General features: G+C 42.4%; 1 protein-coding gene across 1 annotated transcript; it reads right to left on the reverse strand.

Moving 5' to 3' along the window:
* Positions 1–71: 71 nt before the first annotated feature.
* dldh (dihydrolipoamide dehydrogenase) lies at positions 72–16,780 on the reverse strand. The gene is made up of 14 exons (XM_055922372.1): positions 16,666–16,780; positions 14,123–14,198; positions 11,958–12,037; positions 8,684–8,752; positions 8,492–8,561; positions 8,247–8,347; positions 7,508–7,651; positions 7,303–7,404; positions 6,742–6,932; positions 2,491–2,661; positions 1,445–1,634; positions 1,035–1,172; positions 854–943; positions 72–721 (listed from the first exon to the last, which is right to left on the reverse strand). The coding sequence occupies exons 1-14, from the start codon at positions 16,702–16,704 to the stop codon at positions 656–658; spliced, it is 1,527 nt and encodes a 508-aa protein (XP_055778347.1). The 5' UTR covers positions 16,705–16,780; the 3' UTR covers positions 72–655.
* Between the last annotated feature and the right edge of the window lie 3,487 nt (positions 16,781–20,267).

A 20,267-nucleotide genomic window follows, 5' to 3' on the forward strand; every position in this document is an offset into this window, starting at 1 on the left:
AATTCCTCACGACTGATTAAGCTCCCTCTGTTGCACTGAACACAGTAAAACACACCAATGCGTCACATCTCTAGAGTTCTGAATCATTACTGCATTTATTTTTTTTGCAGAGGTCAGAATTAAGCAAAATTGTACACACACACACAGAATGACAGTGCACAGCCATATTTAAATTCAAGTATTGCAATTCATACAAGCCAGTTGCTGCTTGGGCCTTTCCAACTGCCTTCCCTTACACCTTTTGAAAAGGTGTTTCGTTATGCTTCAGTCTTAAAAAAATAAAAACTTGTCATGGCTTATCTCTTATTGGTAAATACAGCAGTAGTCCAGCCAACCCATGGTCATTCTCTGAAACTATGAATAATATACATCTGAGCACTGCACTAAGAAAGTGATGTTGGGAAAATGCTAGATATCCTGCGACTAATTTATATAGCAGCGAACCATTCCAAGTAGAAAGTCAAGACTAATCTCCCGTCTGTTTTTACCACCCAAACCCCCTTTATTGAGAACATTTATATACCATATTAAAATGTAGTACACGGGTTGTCTTTATGTATATAGAGTATCCCCCTGAGGGTGTCACGGTACATTATGTGTGCGTTGATTGTTGGAGACAAAACAGTTATGTAGATTGCTGTGCGGACAAAGACAGTTAAAAGTTGATAGCTTTCCCGAAGGAGGCTGCAAGGTTAGCTTCTCTGAAGGCCTCGGACACAGTCTGGAAGAGGGGTAGATGGGAAAAGAGGTTAGATTGACTGGCATCTGACAGTTGGGTGGTGTGGTTCCACAAAATGTGGATGCGTGTGAATGACATGGTTGAACTTCTATGATATGACAGTGTGTAACTCACAGGATGGGCGTGGCAAACTCTGGCAACGTCCTCGCAGGACGCGCCGTACTCCATGGCGAGCGTCGCCTCGTTGATTATCTCTCCTGCCCCCTAAACACAAGGGTCACCATAGTTAGAGTACAACTCTATACGTTATAGCCCAAATTCTCTCTGCTAAGGAGCCTGAGGCGACATGACTCACAGAGCCCAGGATGTGAGCGCCCAATATCCGGTCGGTCTCCTTGTGGCCGAGGATCTTCACCAGGCCATCGGTGTCTGCGTTGGTTTTGGCTCGGCTGTTGGCGGCAAACGGGAACTTTCCCACTTTGTATGGGATGCCCTGGGAAATAGAGTTGGAGGTTAAAGTTCTGTTTCAGTGTTGATACGACACGTACAATACTTTGTCTCCTTTAGGAGGTCAACAATTTTGGGGAAGGTATCTCGCCACCCTGTGGCTAACTCTTAGACCTGAAGAGATTTCAATGTAGCAACATTTTAGCAGCTGAAATATAAACAAATAATTTATCATTATATATAAAAAGCCATGTCCACTACTTAATTTGGTCAAAATGATTAGTGTTTATGTGGTGAGGTTGGTGTTGTGTGCATCACCTCCTCTTTGAGCTGCTCCTCTGTCTTCCCCACCCATGCCACCTCAGGGTGTGTGTAGACTACAGAGGGGACACAGTTGTAATCGATGTGCACGGCGCCCCCGGCCATGCCTTCCACACAGATGATGCCCTCGTCCTCCGCCTTGTGAGCTAGCATGGGCCCGGCAATCACGTCACCAATGGCATAGATACTTAGAAGGGAAAGAGATAACATTTAGTCCTTTTTGAAAGAGATCTTGGTGAGGCGGTTGGAGTAGTATGTGTATATTGAAAAAGCAGGTATTGAACAGTGTACAAAATATTAGGAACGTCTCTTTCCATGAGACTGACCAGGTGAAAGCTATGATCCCTTATTGATGTCCCTTGTTAAATCCACTTCAAATCAGTGTAGATGAAGGGGAGGAGACAAGTTAAAGAAGCATTTTTATGCCTTGAGACATGGATTGTGTGCCATTCAGAGGGTGAATGGGCAAGCCAAAATATTTAAGTGCCTTTGAACGGGGTATGGTAGTAGGTGCCAGGCGCTCCGGTTTATGTCAAGAACTGCAACGCTGCTGGGGTTCACACACAACAGTTTCCAGACTTTTTTTTTTTAAACCTTTAACTAGGCAAGTCAGTTAAGAACCAATTCTTATTTACAATGAAGGTCAAACCCGGACGACGCTGGGCCAATTGTTCGCCGCCCTATAGGACTCCCAATGACAGCCAGATGTGATGCAGCCTGTATTCAAACCAGGGACTGCAGTGACGCCTCTTGCACTGAGATGCAGTGCCGTAGAATGCTGCGCCACTCGGGAGCCCTAACTTGACACAACTATGGGAAGTATTGGAGTCAACATGGGGCAGCATCCCTGTAGAACGGTTGACACCTCGTAGAGCCTATGCCCCGACTAATTGAGGCTGTTCTTTGGGCAAAAGGGGGTGCAACTCAATATTAGGAAAGTGTTCCTAATGTTTTATACACTCAGTGTATATTACACAGACAAACTCCCTCCATCTTGGGGATGTTGTATATTACAGAGGTGTGGTGCGCTAATTTAGGTCTACCTGGGTACTTTGGTCTGGAAGCGGTTGTTGACTGGTATGCGTCCCCTGTTGTCCAGCTCCAGGCCCACGTTCTCCAGGCCCAGGTTCCTGGTGAAGGGCCGTCTGCCGATACACACCAGCAGCACGTCACACGTCAGAGTCTCGTTCTTCCCGCCGGCTGCCGCCTCCACACTGGAGACAACACACACGGTTAGGTTTGATTAGGGCTGTCCCCGAAAGAAATTAATCTTGGTCGACAGTAGTCATTTGTTCTTTCGACCAATCGATTGGTTGAAATGTTTTTTTCCCCCTATTGTGTGTGTGTGTATGTATGTATGTATGTATGTATGTATGTATATATATATATATATACACACACACATACATACAGCTGAAGTCGGAAGTTTACATACACTTAGGTTGGAGTCATTAAAAATTGTATTTCAATCACTCCACAAATTTCTTGTTAAACTATAGTTTTGGCAAGTTGGTTAGGACATCTACTTTGTGCATGACCTAAGTAATTTTTCCAACAATTGTTTACAGACAGATTGTATCACAATTCCAGTGGGTCAGAAGGTTACATATACTAAATTGACTGTGCCTTTAAACCGTTGGAAAATTATGTCATTGCTTTAGAAGCTTCTGATTGACTCAAATGGTGTCAATTAGCCTATCGGAGGTGTACCTGTGGATGCATTTTAATGCCTACCTTCAAACTCAGTGCCTCTTTGCTTGACATCATGGGAAAATCAAAATAAATCAAACAAGACCACAATTTTCTTTGTAGACCTCCACAAGTCAGGTTCATCCTTGGGAGTAATTTCCAAACGCCTGAAGGTACCACGTTCATCTGTACAAACAATTGTACTCAAGTATAAATACCATGGGACCACGCAGCCGTCATACCGCTCAGGAAGGAGACGCGTTCTGTCTCCTAGAGATGAACGTACTTTGGTGTTAAAAGTGCAAATCAATCCCAGAACAACAGCAAAGAACCTTGTGAAGATGCTGGAGGAATCAGGTACGAAAGTATCTATATCCACAGTAAAACAAGTCCTATATCGACATAACCTGAAAGGCCGCTCAGCAAGGAAGACGCCACTGCTCCAAAACCGGCATTAAAAAGCCAAATTACGGTTTTGCAACTGCACATGAAACAAAGATCGTACTTTTTGGAGAAATGTCCTCTGGTCTGATGAAACAAAAATAGAACTGTTTGGCCATAATGACCATCCTTATGTTTGGAGAAAAAATGGGAGGCTTGCAAGCCGAAGAGCACCATCCCAACCGTGAAGCACGGGGGTGGCAGCATCATGTTGGGGGGGTGCTTTGCTGCAGGAGGGACTGGTGCACTTCACAAAATAGATGGCATCACGAGGCAGGAAAATTATGTGGCTATATTGATGCGACATTAGTCAGGAAGTTAAAGCTTGGTTGCAAATGGGTCTTCCAAATGGACAATGACCAAGCATACTTCCAAAGTTGTGACAAAATGACAACAAAGTCAAGGTATTGAAGTGGAAATTCACAAAGCCCTGACCTCAATCCTATAGAAAACCTGTGTGCAGAACTGAAAAAGCATGTGTGAGAAAGGAGGCCTACAAACCTGACTCAGTTACACCAGCTTTGTCAGGTGGAATGGGCCAAAATCCACCCAACTTATTGTGGGAAGCTTGTGGAAGGCTACCCCGAAACATTTGACCCAAATACTATTTGAGTATGTAAACTTCTGACCCACTGGGAATGTGATTAAAGAAATAAAAGCTGAAATAAATCACTCTACTATTATTCTGACATTTTACATTCTTAAAATTAAGTGGTGATCCTAACTGACCTAAGTCAGGGAATTTTTACTAGGATTAAATGTCAGGAATTGTGAAACAGTTTAAATGTATTTGGCTAAGGTGAATGTAAACTTCCGACTTCAACTGTGTTCATGTATATACACACACACCCTATGTTTGAATACAATCAACTATATGTAGGCTACTGAGCTTGTCTGATGCTTTAAGAACTGCGATTAAAAATGAAGACATAAATTACTAAAGCCAGAGATCAACAACCTAACCAGAAGAAAACCTGTTCCCGACCTGCCTGCCTTTGCAGATTCTTGCTGTTAAGCGCCTGAAGTTGCCGGTAATAGGCTACACCAGTGGTCGGCAACCTTTTCAATTTGGAGTGCTCCTTATTCTAGTTATCCTACCATTTCTTCAGGAAACAGCAGAGGGAGTACCCCCCTATCCACATCGACGGGACAGTAGTGGAGAGGGTAGTATGTTTTAAGTTCCTCGGTGTACACATTACGGACAAACTGAATTGGTCCACCCACACAGACAGCGTTGTGAAGAAGGCGCAGCAGCGCCTCTTCAACTTCGGGAGGCTGAAGAAATTCGTCTCGTCACCAAAAGCACACAAACTACAGATGCACAATCGAGAGCATCCTGTCGGGCTGTATCACCGCCTGGTACGGCAACTGCTCCGCCCACAACCGTAAGGCTCTCCAAAGGGTAGTGAGGTCTGCACAATGCATCACTGGGGGCAAACTACCTGCCCTCCAGGACACCTACACCACCCGATGTCACAGATCATCAAGGACAACAACCACCCGAGCCACTGCCTGTTCACCCCGCTATCATCCAGAAGGCAAGGTCAGTACAGGTGCATCAAAGCAGGGACCGAGAGACTGAAAAACAGTGGCTGCTGCCAACATACTGTCTCAACTCCAGTTCACTTTAATAATGGAAATTGATGGGAATTGATCAAAAATGTATCACTAGCCACTTAATATAATGTATATGTATATACTGTACTCTATCATCTACTGCATCTTGCCATCTTTATGTAATACATGTATCACTAGCCACTTATGTTTACATACCCTACATTACTCATCTCATGTATATACTGTACTCGATACCATCTACTGCATCTTGCCTATGCCGTTCTGTACCATCACTTATTCATATCTTTATGTACATATCCTTTACACTTGTGTGTATAAGGTAGTAGTTGTGAAATTGTTAGGTTAGATTACGCGTTGGTTATTACGGCATTGTCAGAACTAGAAGCACAATTATTTCGCTACACTCGCATTAACATCTGCTAACCATGTATATGTGACAAATAAAATGATTTTTAATGATCTGTGTGCCAGTTATGATATTCATATGCACATTTTTGTGGAACAATTACATTTATAATAAAGTCTTCATATCTCGAACTCAATGTCATGTGGTTAATCAAAATTCTAAATGAAACAAATGTATAAGTAGCTTCTATTGCCAATATGTAAAAATAGCCTACAAAGCCAACAAATAAAAACATTGCAGCCAGAAAATATTCTGATAAAAATATCCTACAAATCACATTGACAGACACAGCTGTAGGCTATTTTGTGCAAGGGATAAGAACTAATCAGATAGACCTATTTTATGACATTTCCAACAGATCAGAGCACAACATTTGTCATTTTTTCCCCTCTTCAGGCTGAGTGGTAATCGATAAGGGAGAGCGAGCTAGAAAGATTTTTCAAATAGGCTTTGTTGAGGAACTATTGTCATTCTCAATGGATGTAAAAACAGACTGTTTACTTGCTGTTTGAGGAGAAGAAAAACGTTCTTTGAGAAGCTCCACAGTGATGTTGAGTTGAGACAGTCAGAAATAGTATCAGATACCCAAATGGGCACATTTATAGGACTACATTTGTGCGCAGGCCAGGTAGACTAGTCCTACTTCTATATTCGTATTCACTGGGTGTCCTTACTCAAGATTGACAGGAGCGCGCAAAACAAAAGACAATGAATAAATTGACAACTCGTAAATGGAATAAAATAAACAAAAACTTTTAGCCTAGGTTGAGCTCTGCAAACATGTTCACTCCTACAATGACAAGGCTTTATTAATAATATATTGACTACATTAATCAAATGTACTGTAACCAAATAAGCATTGTAGATTAGAAATTATGATAAATCTACTACTGGTGATACTGTTGTGCCATCCCTGCGGCCTCCATAATGGATTAGTCCACTCAGACAGGTGTCTCGTGTGCCATAATTGTAAAAAATATATTTGCCACTGCTCAACAAAAAAATTATAATCTTGGTCGACCAACAGCCTATCGACCAAACAATGGAACAGTCGACTAAATGGGGTCAGCCCTTTAGTATGACCTAATGTTTAACCAGAAACTTGCAAGCACATTCATTTCAGTGACTTAGTTCATTCAGATCCACACACAAATACACTTCACTGGGGGATGGAACTCACGCCACGTCGATCTGGCCGTCGGGCCTCTTGGTGGCGCCCATGACCTTGGTGCCCAGCTTGAACTTTATGCCTTGCTTCTGAAGGATGCGTTGGAAGTTCTTGGAGATCTCCATGTCGATGCCCAAGCCGCCCACGTGGCCCAGGAACTCCACCGCTGTCACCTTGGAGCCCAGACGCTGCCACACTGACCCCTGGTGAACAGGAGGCCAAACAGGATGTTAGACTGGACCCTGGATATTCCCTAAGAGATGCCTGTGGGGAAATCTGCACAGAGTGATCTGGCAGCTGGAGGGTTACTGGCTTCAATATCCCTGTATACTATCTACCACCGTTGTGCCCTTGAGTAAGACACTACCTCTTAGTGCTCCAGGGGCGTTGCTCTACCGCAGCCTCTGATGTGTGTCAGGTTGGGTACTGAGACAGCAAAACACTTAAGAACATCAGTGCAAATGGACAAATAAAGCAGTTATGTATGGACATTTACTCTTTACAGACCATGCTGTAATCCTGTGTGTGTGTGTGTGTGTGTGTGTGTGTGTGTGTGTGTGTGTGGTCCCTCACCAGCTCCACCCCGATGACTCCGGCTCCGATGACGATGAGATGCTCAGGCACCTTCTTCAGGTCCAGGGCTCCCGTGGAGGACACCACCGTGTCCTCATCAACCTGACAACACATGAGGTTAGGAGAGTTAGGACACGGCTTTGCCAAGGACAACTAACATCTGGCCGCCTGCTACAAACTACTACTCAAGAGTACAGTAACGTACCTCGATCCCCGGAAAGGGCGTGACCTCGGAGCCAGTGGCAATGAGGATGTTCTTGCTGTTGATGACCTGCATGCTGCCGTCCTCGGCCGTGGCCGTCACCTGGTTCTTGCCCGTGATCTTCCCATAGCCGTTCACGTGTGTCACCTGAGGAGAAACCGCCACATTACATCATCAGTTACATCAATTAAAGACGGGGTCAAGTTCTGACCCTGAAGTAACACAAAAAATACAGAGGGAAGCATCAAAACAGCCTGCTTTGGTATCAAACTGATGGACTCAAATTAGAAGTGGGTTTAAGACAAAGGACAAGTCCATTGACAATGTAATACCCATAGAAGGTTGCGCCCATTCAAAGAAGATAGAGGACAGTCAAAACTGCTGTTTCAAGCTTATCCTGCTGAGGCGAAATCTCTTGGCGCAAAGCTGAAGGAGCTTAGTCATACTCTTGCTGTCAGGGGTTTTGGTGGTTATAAAAGGATAGAACGTGGGTTGTACTTGAAATGGAGTTGATTTCAGCATGCTATTTGGAGCCCGCTAACAGGTTCTACCACTCCCATTGTTTTGCATGAGCTAATGCAACACTGTCTGACCCATACTGACTAACTAATCTGATACTGACTGGCAGGATCCCTATATTAGTTGCCAATTATCCAAAAAGTGAGCAAAATGTCTAATTTGTGAACTAGGTCTATCATTAACAATGTAAGTAGGGAGGGAGTGACTGTAGGTAAGGCCTCACCTTGTTCTGTTTGAATAAATGTGCAATGCCTCCTGTCAGTGCTTTGACTGCCCCGCTCTTCTGTGACATCATCTTCTCCAGGTTCAATGTGATCCCCGAGACTGGTACAGACAGAGAGAGACAGAGGGTCAAGTGAAGTTCATAACTGGCATCCCAAAAAACTCAAAAGCCTTCACACCCTTCAGTTCTCTAGGCCCAGGGCTGGTAGTGACCACTGCTCGAGTCTAGCCAATGTTAGCTCTTACTTTCAATGCCTCTGCTTTCAAAGTCCTTGCCATTGGCCTGGTGGTACAGGTAGGAGTTGTTCAGCAGGGCCTAGAAAGTGACAGGAGAAAACCGACGTTCTACATTTATCCTCAACTCACAGATGAAGCTGTGCAGTGTTGCACATTAACACCCAGTAAAAGCTATATAAACTCCTGATGGACAACGTTTACCTTTGAAGGGATACAGCCGACATTCAAACAGGTCCCGCCTAGGGTGGGATTCTTTTCCACACACACCGTCTGTAAAGTAGAAAACGTAGTTGTTAGACAATTCTCACAAGATGGGCATTACTATTAAATAGGCATGAGCCTAAATTTACTCCTTGCGCTTCGTTCACTCGATAGAAATCAGAATGAATGGTTAGCCTAGTTAAAACCAAATTGTATTAGTCACATGCGCCGAATACAACATTCACGATTAGTAAAGGGCTGTTTAATAGTTTTACATGGCGTTAAGAATGTGTCAAACTCATTCCACCTTACTGTGAAATGCTTACTTACAAGACCCTAGCCAACAACGCAGTTTCAAAAAAATATGGTTAAGAATAAGAGATAAAAGTAACAAGTACTTAAAGAGCAGCAGTAACATAACAGCAAGACTATAAATAGGGGGGTACCGATACAGAGTCAATGTACGGGGGCACCGGTTATTTGAGGTAGTATGTACATGTAAGTAGAATTATTAAAGTGACTATGCATAGATGACAACAGAGAGTAGCAGTGGTGTAGAGGGGGGGGGGTGGCAATGCAAATAGTCTGGGTAGCCATTTGACTAGATGTTCAGGAGTCTTATGGCTTGGGGGTAGAAGCTGTTTAGAAGCCTCTTGGAACTAGACTTGGCGCTCCAGTACCGCTTGCCGTGCGGTAGCAGAGAGAACAGTCTATGACTAGGGTGGATGGAGTCTTTGACAATTTTTAGGGCCTTCCTCTGACACCGCCTGGTATAGAGGTCCTGGATGGCAGAAAGCTTGGCCCCAGTGATGTACTGGGCCGTTCGCACTAGCCTCTGTAGTGCCTTGCGGTCGGAAGCTGAGCAGTTGCCATACCAGGCAGTGATGCAACCAGTCAGGATGCTCTCGATGGTGCAGCTCTAGAACCTTCTGAGGACCCATGCCAAATCTTTTCAGTCTCCTGAAGGGGAATAGGCTTTGTGGTGCCCTCTTCACGACTGTCTTGGTGTGCTTGATCATGTTTAGGGAGTTTGTGGCACCACACGGCCAGGTCTCTGACGTTCTCCCTATAGGCTGTCTCGTTGTTGATCAGGCCTTCCACTTGTGTCATTGGCAAACTTAATGATGGTGTTGGAGTCGTTCCTGGCCGTACAGTCATGAGTGAACAGGGAGTACAGGAGGGGACTGAGCACGTACCCCTGAGGGGCCCCTGTGTTGAGGATCAGCGTGGCGGATGTGTTGTTACCTACCCTTACCACCTGGGGGGCGGCCCATCAGGAAGTCCAGGATCCAGTTGCAGAGGGAGGTGTTTAGTCCCAGGGTCCTTAGCTTATTGATGAGCTTTGAAGGCACTATGGTGTTGAAAGCTGAACTGTAGTCAATGAATAGCATTCTCACATAGGTGTTCCTTTTGTCCAGGTGGGAAAGGGCAGTGTGGAGTGCAATAGAGGCTGCATCATCTGTGGATCTGTTGGGGCGGTATGCAAATTGGAGTGGGTCTAAGATGATGGTGTTGAAGTGAGCCATGACCAGCCTTTCAAAGCACTTCATGGCTACAGACGTGAGTGCTACGGGTCGCTAGTCATTTAGGCAGATTACATTAGTGTTTGTTCTTGTGCACAGGCACTATGGTGGACTGCTTAAAACATGTTGGTATTACAGACTCACAGGTAGAGGTTGAAAATGTCAGTGAAGACACTTGCTAGTTGGCCAGCGCATGCTCTCAGTACACGTCCTGGTAATCCAGCTGGCCCTGCGTCCTTGTGAATGTTGACCTGTTTAAAGGTCTTACTCACGTCGGCTGCGGAGTGCGTGCACTGTCTTCAGGGACAGCTGGTGCTCTCATGCATGTTTTAGTGTTATTTGCCTCGAAGCGAGCACAGTAGTAGTTTAGCTCGTCTGGTATGTTCGTACCACTGGGCATCTTTCGGCTGTGGTTCCCTTTTTAGTCTAATGGTTTTTAAATTTTTTATTTAACCCTTATTTAACCAGGTAGGCAAGTTGAGAACAAGTTCTCATTTACAATTGCGACCTGGCCAAGATAAAGCAAAGCAGTTTGACACATACAACAACAGAGTTACACATGGAGTAAAACAAACATACAGTCAATAACACAGTACAAAAATAAGTCTATATACAATGTGAGCAAATGAGGTGAGACAAGGGAGGTAAAGGCATAAAAAGGCCATGGTGGCAAAGTAAATACAATATAGTAAGTAAAACACTGGAATGGTAGATTTGCAGTGGAAGAATGTGCAAAGTAGAAATAGAAATAATGGGGTGCAAAGGAGCAAAATAAATAAATAAATACAGTAGGGGAAGAGGTAGTTGTTTGGGCTAAATTATAGATGGGCTATGTACAGGTGCAGTAATCTGTGAGCTGCTCTGACAGCTGGTGCTTAAAGCTAGTGAGGGAGATAAGTGTTTCCAGTTTCAGAGATTTTTGTTTCAGAGATTTTTGTAGTTCGTTCCAGTCATTGGCAGCAGAGAACTGGAAGGAGAGGCAGCCAAAGGAGGAATTGGCTTTGGGGGTGACCAGAGAGATATACCTGCTGGAGCGCGTGCTACAGGTAGGTGCTGCTATGGTGACCAACGAGCTGAGATAAGTGGGGACTTTACCTAGCAGGGTCTTGTAGATGACCTGGAGCCAGTGGGTTTGGCGACGAGTATGAAGTATTTCGAAGCCCTGCCACAGCCGACGAGCGTCAGAGCCGGTGTAGTATGATACGATCTTAGCCCTGTATTGACGCTTACCCCTGTTTGACGGTTCAGATGGAATAGCGGAATTTATTATAAGCTTCCGGGTTAGAGTCCCGCTCCTTGAAAGCAGCAGCTCTAGCCTTTAGCTCAGTGCGGATGCTGCCTGTAATCCATGGCTTCTGGTTGGGGTATGTACGTACGGTCACTGTTGGGATGGCATCAACAATGCACTTATTGATGAATCCAATGACTAATGTGGTGTACTCCTTCCTCAATGCCATTGGAGGAATCCCGGAACATATTCAAGTCTATGCTAGCAAAACAGTCCAGTAGCTTAGCATCTGCTTCATCTGACCACTTCTTTATTGATCTTCACTGGTCACTGGTGCGTCCTGCTTTAACTTTTGCTTGTAAGCAGGAATCAGGAGGATAGAATTATGGTCAGATTTGCCAAATGGAGGATGAGGGAGAGCTTTGTATGCATCTCTATGTTTGGAGTATAGGTGGTCCAGAGTTCTCTTTCCTCTGGTTGCACATTTATCATGCTGATAGAAATAGTTAAGAGTTAGCTTTACCTTGAAACCAAGCTGGGCTGCTTTGATTGCGGCAACATATCCACCAGGACCAGAGCCCACCACTGTGACATCAGCATCAACTGCAGGAGAGCAAAGAACATGTTTATCAGAGGGGCAACAAGTTAACTTCTTATGGCTGCAGGGGCAGTATTGAGTAGCTTGGATGAAAGGTGCACAGAGGTGCCCAGAGTAAACTGCCTGCTCCTCAGTCATAGTTGCTAATATATGCATATTATTAGCAGTATTTGATAGAAAACACTCTGAAGTTTCTAAAACTGTTTGAAATATGTCTGAGTATAACAGAACTCATATGGCAGGCAAAAACCTGAGAAGTTCCACTTCCTGTTTGGATTTTTTCTGGGGGTGACAGATTTTCAACCAAGCTCTCATGGAAATTACAACGAGATATGGATGAGTTTTCGCTTCCTATGGCTTCTATTGACTGTTGACATCTAGTGGAACTTTGTCTGATGACTCTAATGTGAAGGGGGGCCGAAGGAGACAGGAATTAGTCACCACTGCCACGAGCTGACCATGCGCGTTCACATGAGGAGGACCTCCGTTCCACAGCTCATCTGAAGTCAATCTAATTCTCCGGTTGGAACGTTATTCAAGATGTAGGTTAACAACATTCTAAAGATTGATTCAGTACATCGTTTGACATGTTTCTACTGACTGTTACGGAACTTTTGGACATTTCGTCAAGTTATAGTGGACGCGCTTTGTGACTTTGGAATTGTTTACCAAACGCGCTAACCAAAGTAGCTAATTGGACATAAATAACGGACATTATCGAACAAATCAAGCATTTATTGTGGACCTGGGATTCCTAGGACTGCATTCTGATGAAGTTCATCAAAGGAAACATTTATCATGTATTTTCTGGTTTCTGTTGACTCCAAAATGGCGGCTAATTTTATTATATTTCTGAGCGCCGTCTCAGATTATTGCATGGGTTGCTTTTTCCGTAAAGTTTTTTTTAAATCTGAAAAAAGCGGTTCAATTAAGGAGAGGTATATCTATAATTCCATGTGTGTAACTTGTATTATCATCTACATTTATGATGAGTATTTCTGTTGAAACGATGTGGATATGCAAAATCACTTGATGTTTTTGGAACTAGTGAATGTAACGCGCCAATGTAAACTCAGATTTTTTTTATATAAATATGAACTTTATCAAACAAAACATGCATGTATTGTGTAACATGAAGTCCTATGAGTGTCATCTGATGAAGATAATCAAAGGTTAGTGATTCATTTTATCTCTATTTCTGCTTTTTGTGACTGCTATATTTCGCTGGAAAAATGGCTGTGCTTATTGTGGTTTGGTGGTGACCTAAAAATCGTTTGTAGTGCTTTCGCTGAAAAGCATATTTGAAATCGGACACTTTGGTGGGATTAACAAGATTACCTTTAAAATTATATAAAACACATGTATGTTTGAGGAATTTTAATTATAAGATTTCTGTTGTTTGAATTTGGCGCCCTGCACTTTCACTGGCTGTTGTCATATCGATCCTGGTAGCGGGATGCAGCCATAAGAAGTTAAAGAGGCACATACTGGTATTGCATTCACATTGTGAATATGTTTGCATACAGTTTGATAACTGCAGTGCAGCAAATTATCTAACTGAACATTGGATTGCCTGGAAACCCAGCATTCTATGAATTGCATAGAATTTTACATCAGGAAGAAATTAGCGTTTGAATCAGTGAAGTTCTCTCACAACCGCTACAAGCCTGAATGTTGAATAAAATTATATTTTAACTTACTTTACCGGTTGTCCATCTGGATAGTCCTTTTGGCAGTAGGAATGTGAGACAATATATCCACAGGAAAGTATAATTACATCAACGTTTGAAAGCGCAAGTAGTGCTTCAGGTGATAGAAATCTGAAAGTACTACCTGCGCTTTCAAACATTGATGTCATTATACTTTCCTGTGGATATATTGTCTCACATTCCTACCGCCAAAAGGACTAACCACATGGACAACCAGTGAAGTACGTTAAAATATAATTGTATTCAACATTCTAACTTGTAGAAGAAGTCGAGAGCGGAAACTTCCCTGATTCAAACGCTCATTTCTGCCAGATGTAAAATTCAATGCAATTCAACATCAGGCTTCCAGGCAAGACATTGGAGTGATAAATGTTGACTTACTTTGTGCTTTGTCAGAGTATGTTCTGACAGAGAGAACAGTTGCACCCTGGAGCCTATTCGGGAGCTGGTGGCTACGCTGTATGTGATAGGAGAGGATAAATTGGGACAATCAGAAAGATTTTACTATAACGTCAGCATTTGCTGTAGGTATGTAGCTCTTCTGTGTGACCGGCTGTTGTCATACATGTCGAAAGTCAGTATAAAATGTTGGTTATCTCTTTCTAACTCAGTGCTCTAGAATGAGACAAATTCCTGTAAAGAAAGCGGGTAATAAAATCTTAACGTCAACAGATAGCAAGTGTTAAAGATGATTCTCACTACAGTAGCTTGTTTTCAAGTATTGACCAAATATATACAGTTGAAGTTTGAAGTTTACATACACTTAGGTTGGAGTCATTAAAACTCGCTTTTCAACCACTCCACAAATTTCTTGTTAAACTATAGTTTTGGCAAGTTGGTTAGGACATCTACCTTGTGCATGACAAGTAATAAAAATAAATAGTTTACAGAGATTATTTCACTGTATCACAATTCCAGTGGGTCAGAAGTTTACATGCACTAAGTTGAATGTGCCTTTAAACAACTTGGAAAATTCGAGAAAATGATGTCATGCTTTAGAAGCTTCTGATAGGCTAATTGATATCATTTGAGTCAATTGGAGGTGTACCTGTATTTCAAGGCCTACCTTCAAACTCAGTGCCTCTTTGCTTGACATCATGGGAAAATCAAAAGAATTCAGCCAAGACCTCAGAATTTTTTTTTTGTAAACCTCCACAAGTCTGGTTCATCTTTGGGAGCAATTTCCAAACACTTGAAGGTACCACGTTCATCTGTACAAACAATAGTACTCAAGTATAAATACCATGGGACCACGCAGCCGTCATACCGCTCAGGAAGGAGACGTGTTCTGTCTCCTAGCGATGAACGTACTTTGGTGCGAAAAGTGCAAATCAATCCCAGAACAATAGCAAAGGACCTTGTGAAGATGCTGGGGGAAACGGGTACAAAAGTATCTATGTCCACATTAAAACAAGTTCTATATCAACATAACCTGAAAGGCCGCTCAGCAAGGAAGAAACCACTGCTCCAAAAACCCCATTAAAAAAAGCCAGACTACGGTTTGCAACTGCACAAGGGAACAAAGATTGTACTTTTTGGAGAAATGTCCTCTGATCTGATGAAACAAAAATGGAACTGTTTGGCCATAATGACCATTGTTATGTTTGGAGGAAAAAGGGGGAGGCTTGCAAGCCGAAGAGCACCATCCCAACCATGAACCACAGGGGTGGCAACATGTTGTGGGGGTGCTTTGCTGCAGTAGGGACTGGTGCACTTCACAAAATAAATGGCATCATGAGGCAGGAAAATTATGTGGATATATTGAAGCAACATCTCAAGACACCAGTCAGGAAGTTAAAGCTTGGTTGCAAATGGGTCTTCCAAATGGACAATGACCCCCAAGCATACTTCCAAAGTTGTGGCAAAATGGCTTAAGGACAACAAAGTCAAGGTATTGGAGTGGCCATCACAAAGCACTGACCTCAATCCTATAGAAAATCTGTGGGCAGAACTGAAGAAGCGTGTGCGAGCAAAGAGGCCTACAAACCTGACTCAGTTACACCAGCTCTGTCAGGAGGAATGGGCCAAAATTCACCCAACTTATTGTTGGGTGAAGGCAATGCTACCAAATACTAAATGAGTGTATGTAAACTTCTGACCCACTGGGAATGTGTTGAAAGAAATACATGCTGAAATAAATCACTCTACTATTATTCTGACATTTCACATTCTTAAAATAAAGTGGTGATCCTAACTGACATAAGACAGGGAATTTTCACTAGGCTTAAAATGTCAGGAATTGTGAAAAACTGAGGTGAAATGTATTTGGCTAAGGTGCGTGCAAACTTCTCCCTTCAACTGTAGCTAAATGTACTGCGTTAGTTAGCTAACAACAGTGCTTAAATATAATTTGAATAGCTACATAATGAATAAAATAACTTTACAAATCAGGTTGAATGCTGAGTCACTGATGTACCATTTGATGCAGTCAAAGCAGAGGGCAAGATGGTGTTCTTTACATCCACAAACAAACAAGCCCGCGAGCTTGACAGCCAGTCGGGCATGATGTCAAATTTGACATTCGCGATGGGATGCTTGTTGGTTAATGGTACTTGGGTAGCTAGCTAGTTAACGTTACAGTAACGTTAGCTTGATTGGAAATGTATGATTTCGTAATGACATTAGCTTATGAAAGCAATTTAAACCTAACCAGCAACAATGTTAGCACATTACACACACCAAGGCTCGCTTGGGCGGGCTAGAAAGAGCGAACTAGCCAACACTGCTAGCCAATTTAGAGTTCTAGCTAACCTAACGATAGGCTAGTTAGCTAATGAAGTAATGGAGGGGTTCAGCTAACAAGGCCTGGACTCCATAAATCACGTTGAAAAACTACCAAAGTAACTCTACAAGTTGTCGCTTGTAGTTATATTTATTTCGGACAACATGAACTATTAATTGGCATGTCATTATTTTTTCCTTACCGTTGCCAGAGTGCGATATACTTGATTCCAGCTCTGCATTTTGTCGGTGTCCCTTTACAGGCTGTGTAACCTACAGCAGGCGGATCATCCAAGGACTCACGAAATTGCGCGTGCGCAGTAACAATCCAGGAAACGCAAATACTGCCGGTCGTCCAAACAAGCGTTATAGAAATATTTCACCCTTAAAAAATAAAATAGGTAGGAGGACTTAGAAATGTTGTAAACCGTGATTGACTACACACTCCAGCACAGTAGGTGGCGGGATGCAGCTTTAACGTTGGTTAGCGGCCGCCATTGTATCACAGAAGAACAAAAATAAATTAGACACCCTGCTGTTCAAACAAATAAAAGACACACCCTCTTCCTTATGCCCTTGGGGGAATCCCCATCACAATCTTGGAGGCCGATCCAAATGACTAGCCAAGGAAGAGAAGTTTGCAATGTGAGCCCCTCAGCCCTCCTTTTTAGTCGAGTTTGCGGGTCTCCAATTATGTTCACTGGTCACCCCCAAAGCCAATTCCTCCTTTGGCCGCATTTCCTTCCAGTTCTCTGCTGCCAATGACTGGAACGAACTGCAAAAATCACTGAAGCTGGAGATTCATATCTCCCTCACTAACTTTAAGCACCAGCTGTCAGAGCAGCTCACAGATCACTGCACCTGGACATAGCCCATCTGTAAATAGCCCACCCAACTACCTCATCTCCATACTGTTATTTATTTTGCTCCTTTGCACCCAGTATCTCTACTTGCACACTCATCTTCTGCACATCTATCACTCCAGTGTTTAATTGCTATATTGTAATTATTTTGCAACTATGGCCTATTTATTGCCTTACCTCCCTTATCCTACCTCATTTGCACACATTGTATATATACTCTTTTCTATTGTATTATTGACTGTATGTTTATTCCATGTGTAACTCTGTGTTGTTGTTTGTGTCGCACTGCTTTGGCCAGGTCGCAGTTGTAAATGAGAACTTGTTTTCAACTATCCTACCTGGTTAAATAAAGGTGAAACAAATGTAAATGTAAAAAATTGTGACTATTGTATATCCGCAAAGAAAAGTCCGCCAAAACTTAAAAACAACATCAGTGGAGATGTCAACACACAAGTGTAAGTAAAAACTAATGTAAACAGGTTAGAAATTGTGCTACTAATGCACTTGATGGCACAAACACGTCTCATAAAAGTAAATGTTTTTGTTTGGTGAGCTTTTGGAAATTGTAGAAATGAAACATTTTCCTTCTTCAGATGTTCCACAGCTAGGCAGGCAATGTATTTGTTAGCTATCATACAGTAGACCTATATTAATAATTATATAGTCAATATAAGTAGACATGCAATTGACATCATTAATTGACTGGAGTGCATATAAAGCACCCACAAGCTACCAGTAGCTGAAAACACAATCATCTCGGGATGAATGAGTGACGAATTTCCAGGCAATTGCGGTCCATTTAATAATGATTCCTTCCTCCCTTGCCCTGCAAGTGTATACTCGTCAGACGTCATGATATGTCATCAGAAGTGTCCACTTAATTTGAGGGCTGAGGGGATAGGGTGTGCCTTTAAGTGTTTGGACAGTTGCCGGTGTGTGTCTTCAACAGCTGTAAAGTACTACTTAAGTAGTTTTGGTGGGTATCTGTACTTTACTATTTATATTTTTGACAACTTTTACTTCACTACATTCCTAAAGAAAATAATGTACTTTTTACTCTACATTTTCCCTGACACCCAAAAGTACTCGTTACATGTTGAGATGCTTAGCAGGACAGAACATGAAAATGGTCCAATTCACCCACTTATCAAGAGAACGAGTGGTTATCTCTACTGCCTCTGATCTGGCAGACTCACTTAACACAAATGCATTGTTTGTAAATTATGTCTGAGTGTTGGAGTGTACCCCTGGCTATCCATACATTTTAAAATCAATACAATTGTGCCATCTGCTTTGCTTGATATAAGGAATTTGAAATTATTTATACTTTTACTTTTGGTACTTATGTATATTTAGAAGCAAATACTTTTATTCAAGTAGTATTTTACTGGGTGACTTTCACTTTTACTTGAGTAACTTTCTCTTAAGGTATCTATACTTTTACTCAAGTGTGACAATTGGGTACTTTTCCCACCACTGGTCTTAAACATGAATGTAACTTACACATCAGAGTGTTAATGCAATAGGCATATTAGCTACCTCGCATAGAATATTGTCTATCCTAAATAGTATTTTAGACAAAAGGCCTTGAAATGTCATTGTTTTGCAGTCAATCATGAAGGTTCTTAATGTAACTGTGTGTGAACCTATTACTGTCACATTTCTAATACGGTTGTATTTTGTCCACGGCTGTGGCCAGTGTTCCTGTAAGCCTGGCTTTGGTGGTAGAACGTGTTGTGAACAGTGTTGTGGGAAGCTACTCTGAAAATTGTGTTTATCAAGCCACCAATTACTTCACACTGAAAGGAGTTAAGCTACACATAAAGTAGCTAAACATAAAGTAGCTAAAGTTACTTTGAAAAAGTAGTTCACTACCTCAACTACTTTGTGAACAATTATGTCAATCTGAAATATCATAGAATACAGTACAAATTGCAAAAACAGATCACTATGGAGTCAGATGTTAACAGAATTAGTAATGTAGCCTATTAAACACAATTGTTTGAAGTGCGTATTATGCAGGTCTGATGCTGAAAAAGGAACTTCTTACCTACTTTACTTTAGCCAAAGAAGTAGTGTGTAGTTAGCTACACCGCTACATGGTAAAACAGTAGTGTGTAGTTCCAGTAGTTAGCTACACCGCTACATGGTAAAACAGTAGTGTGTAGTTCCAGTAGTTAGCTACACTGCTACATGGTAAAACAGTAGTGTGTAGTTCCAGTAGTTAGCTACACTGCTACATGGTAAAACAGCAGTGTGTAGTTCCAGTAGTTAGCTACACCGCTACATGATAAAACAGTAGTGTGTAGTTCCAGTAGTTAGCTACACCGCTACATGATAAAACAGTAGTGTGTAGTTCCAGTAGTTAGCTACACCTCTACATTGCAAGAAAGTAATTAACTACTGAAAACACTACCAATATTTGAATCTAGTTCAACTACCACCAAGCTACTGCAAAATGTAGTTGAATTACTAGTTGAACTACATGTAGTTCACTACTCCCCAACACTGGTTGTGAATGCAGAGCTGTTCTAGGAAGACCCTGAAGTCAAATGCAATGGTGTCTTCTTCGATGTGGTTTAACGGTGGTTGGCATCCAATAAATGTTGCATTACCGCCACCAACTAGACTGGGTTATAAATCCCTTACACTTTGCATGGAAAAAATAAACAAATACCCATCCATCTAACCCTACACTCATTTAAAACCTACCACCCTATTCCACTATTTAAACCTATCTAGTCCTACCTCAGACCAACGGCCTGGAAGGACAGAACACCACCACTCGACACACCCTGTAACTCTTCTGATGTCAAATCTCGTACACCCAAAAACGCATCTGCAGCTCCTACCACAACTTCTATTTTCTGTGACTTACATCCCTGCATTACAGTTGATAACCATTGCTATGAACGCTAAAACGGCAATCTTACTGAAGCATA

The sequence above is a fragment of the Salvelinus fontinalis genome, chromosome 5 (assembly GCF_029448725.1).
Source record: "Salvelinus fontinalis isolate EN_2023a chromosome 5, ASM2944872v1, whole genome shotgun sequence".
Taxonomy (NCBI): Eukaryota; Metazoa; Chordata; class Actinopteri; order Salmoniformes; family Salmonidae; genus Salvelinus; species Salvelinus fontinalis.

Excerpts from the sequence above, each read along its gene's own strand:
- dldh (XM_055922372.1), bottom strand. The coding sequence starts at position 16,704 with ATGCAGAGCTGGAATCAAGTATATCGCACTCTGGCAACG. Across the intron at positions 1,173-1,444 it reads AGGAGCAGCTCAAAGAGGAG|GGCATCCCATACAAAGTGGG; the intron begins GTGATGCACACA and ends TCTATTTCCCAG. Across the intron at positions 722-853 it reads GAGTTTGCCACGCCCATCCT|ACTGTGTCCGAGGCCTTCAG; the intron begins GTGAGTTACACA and ends CCCCTCTTCCAG.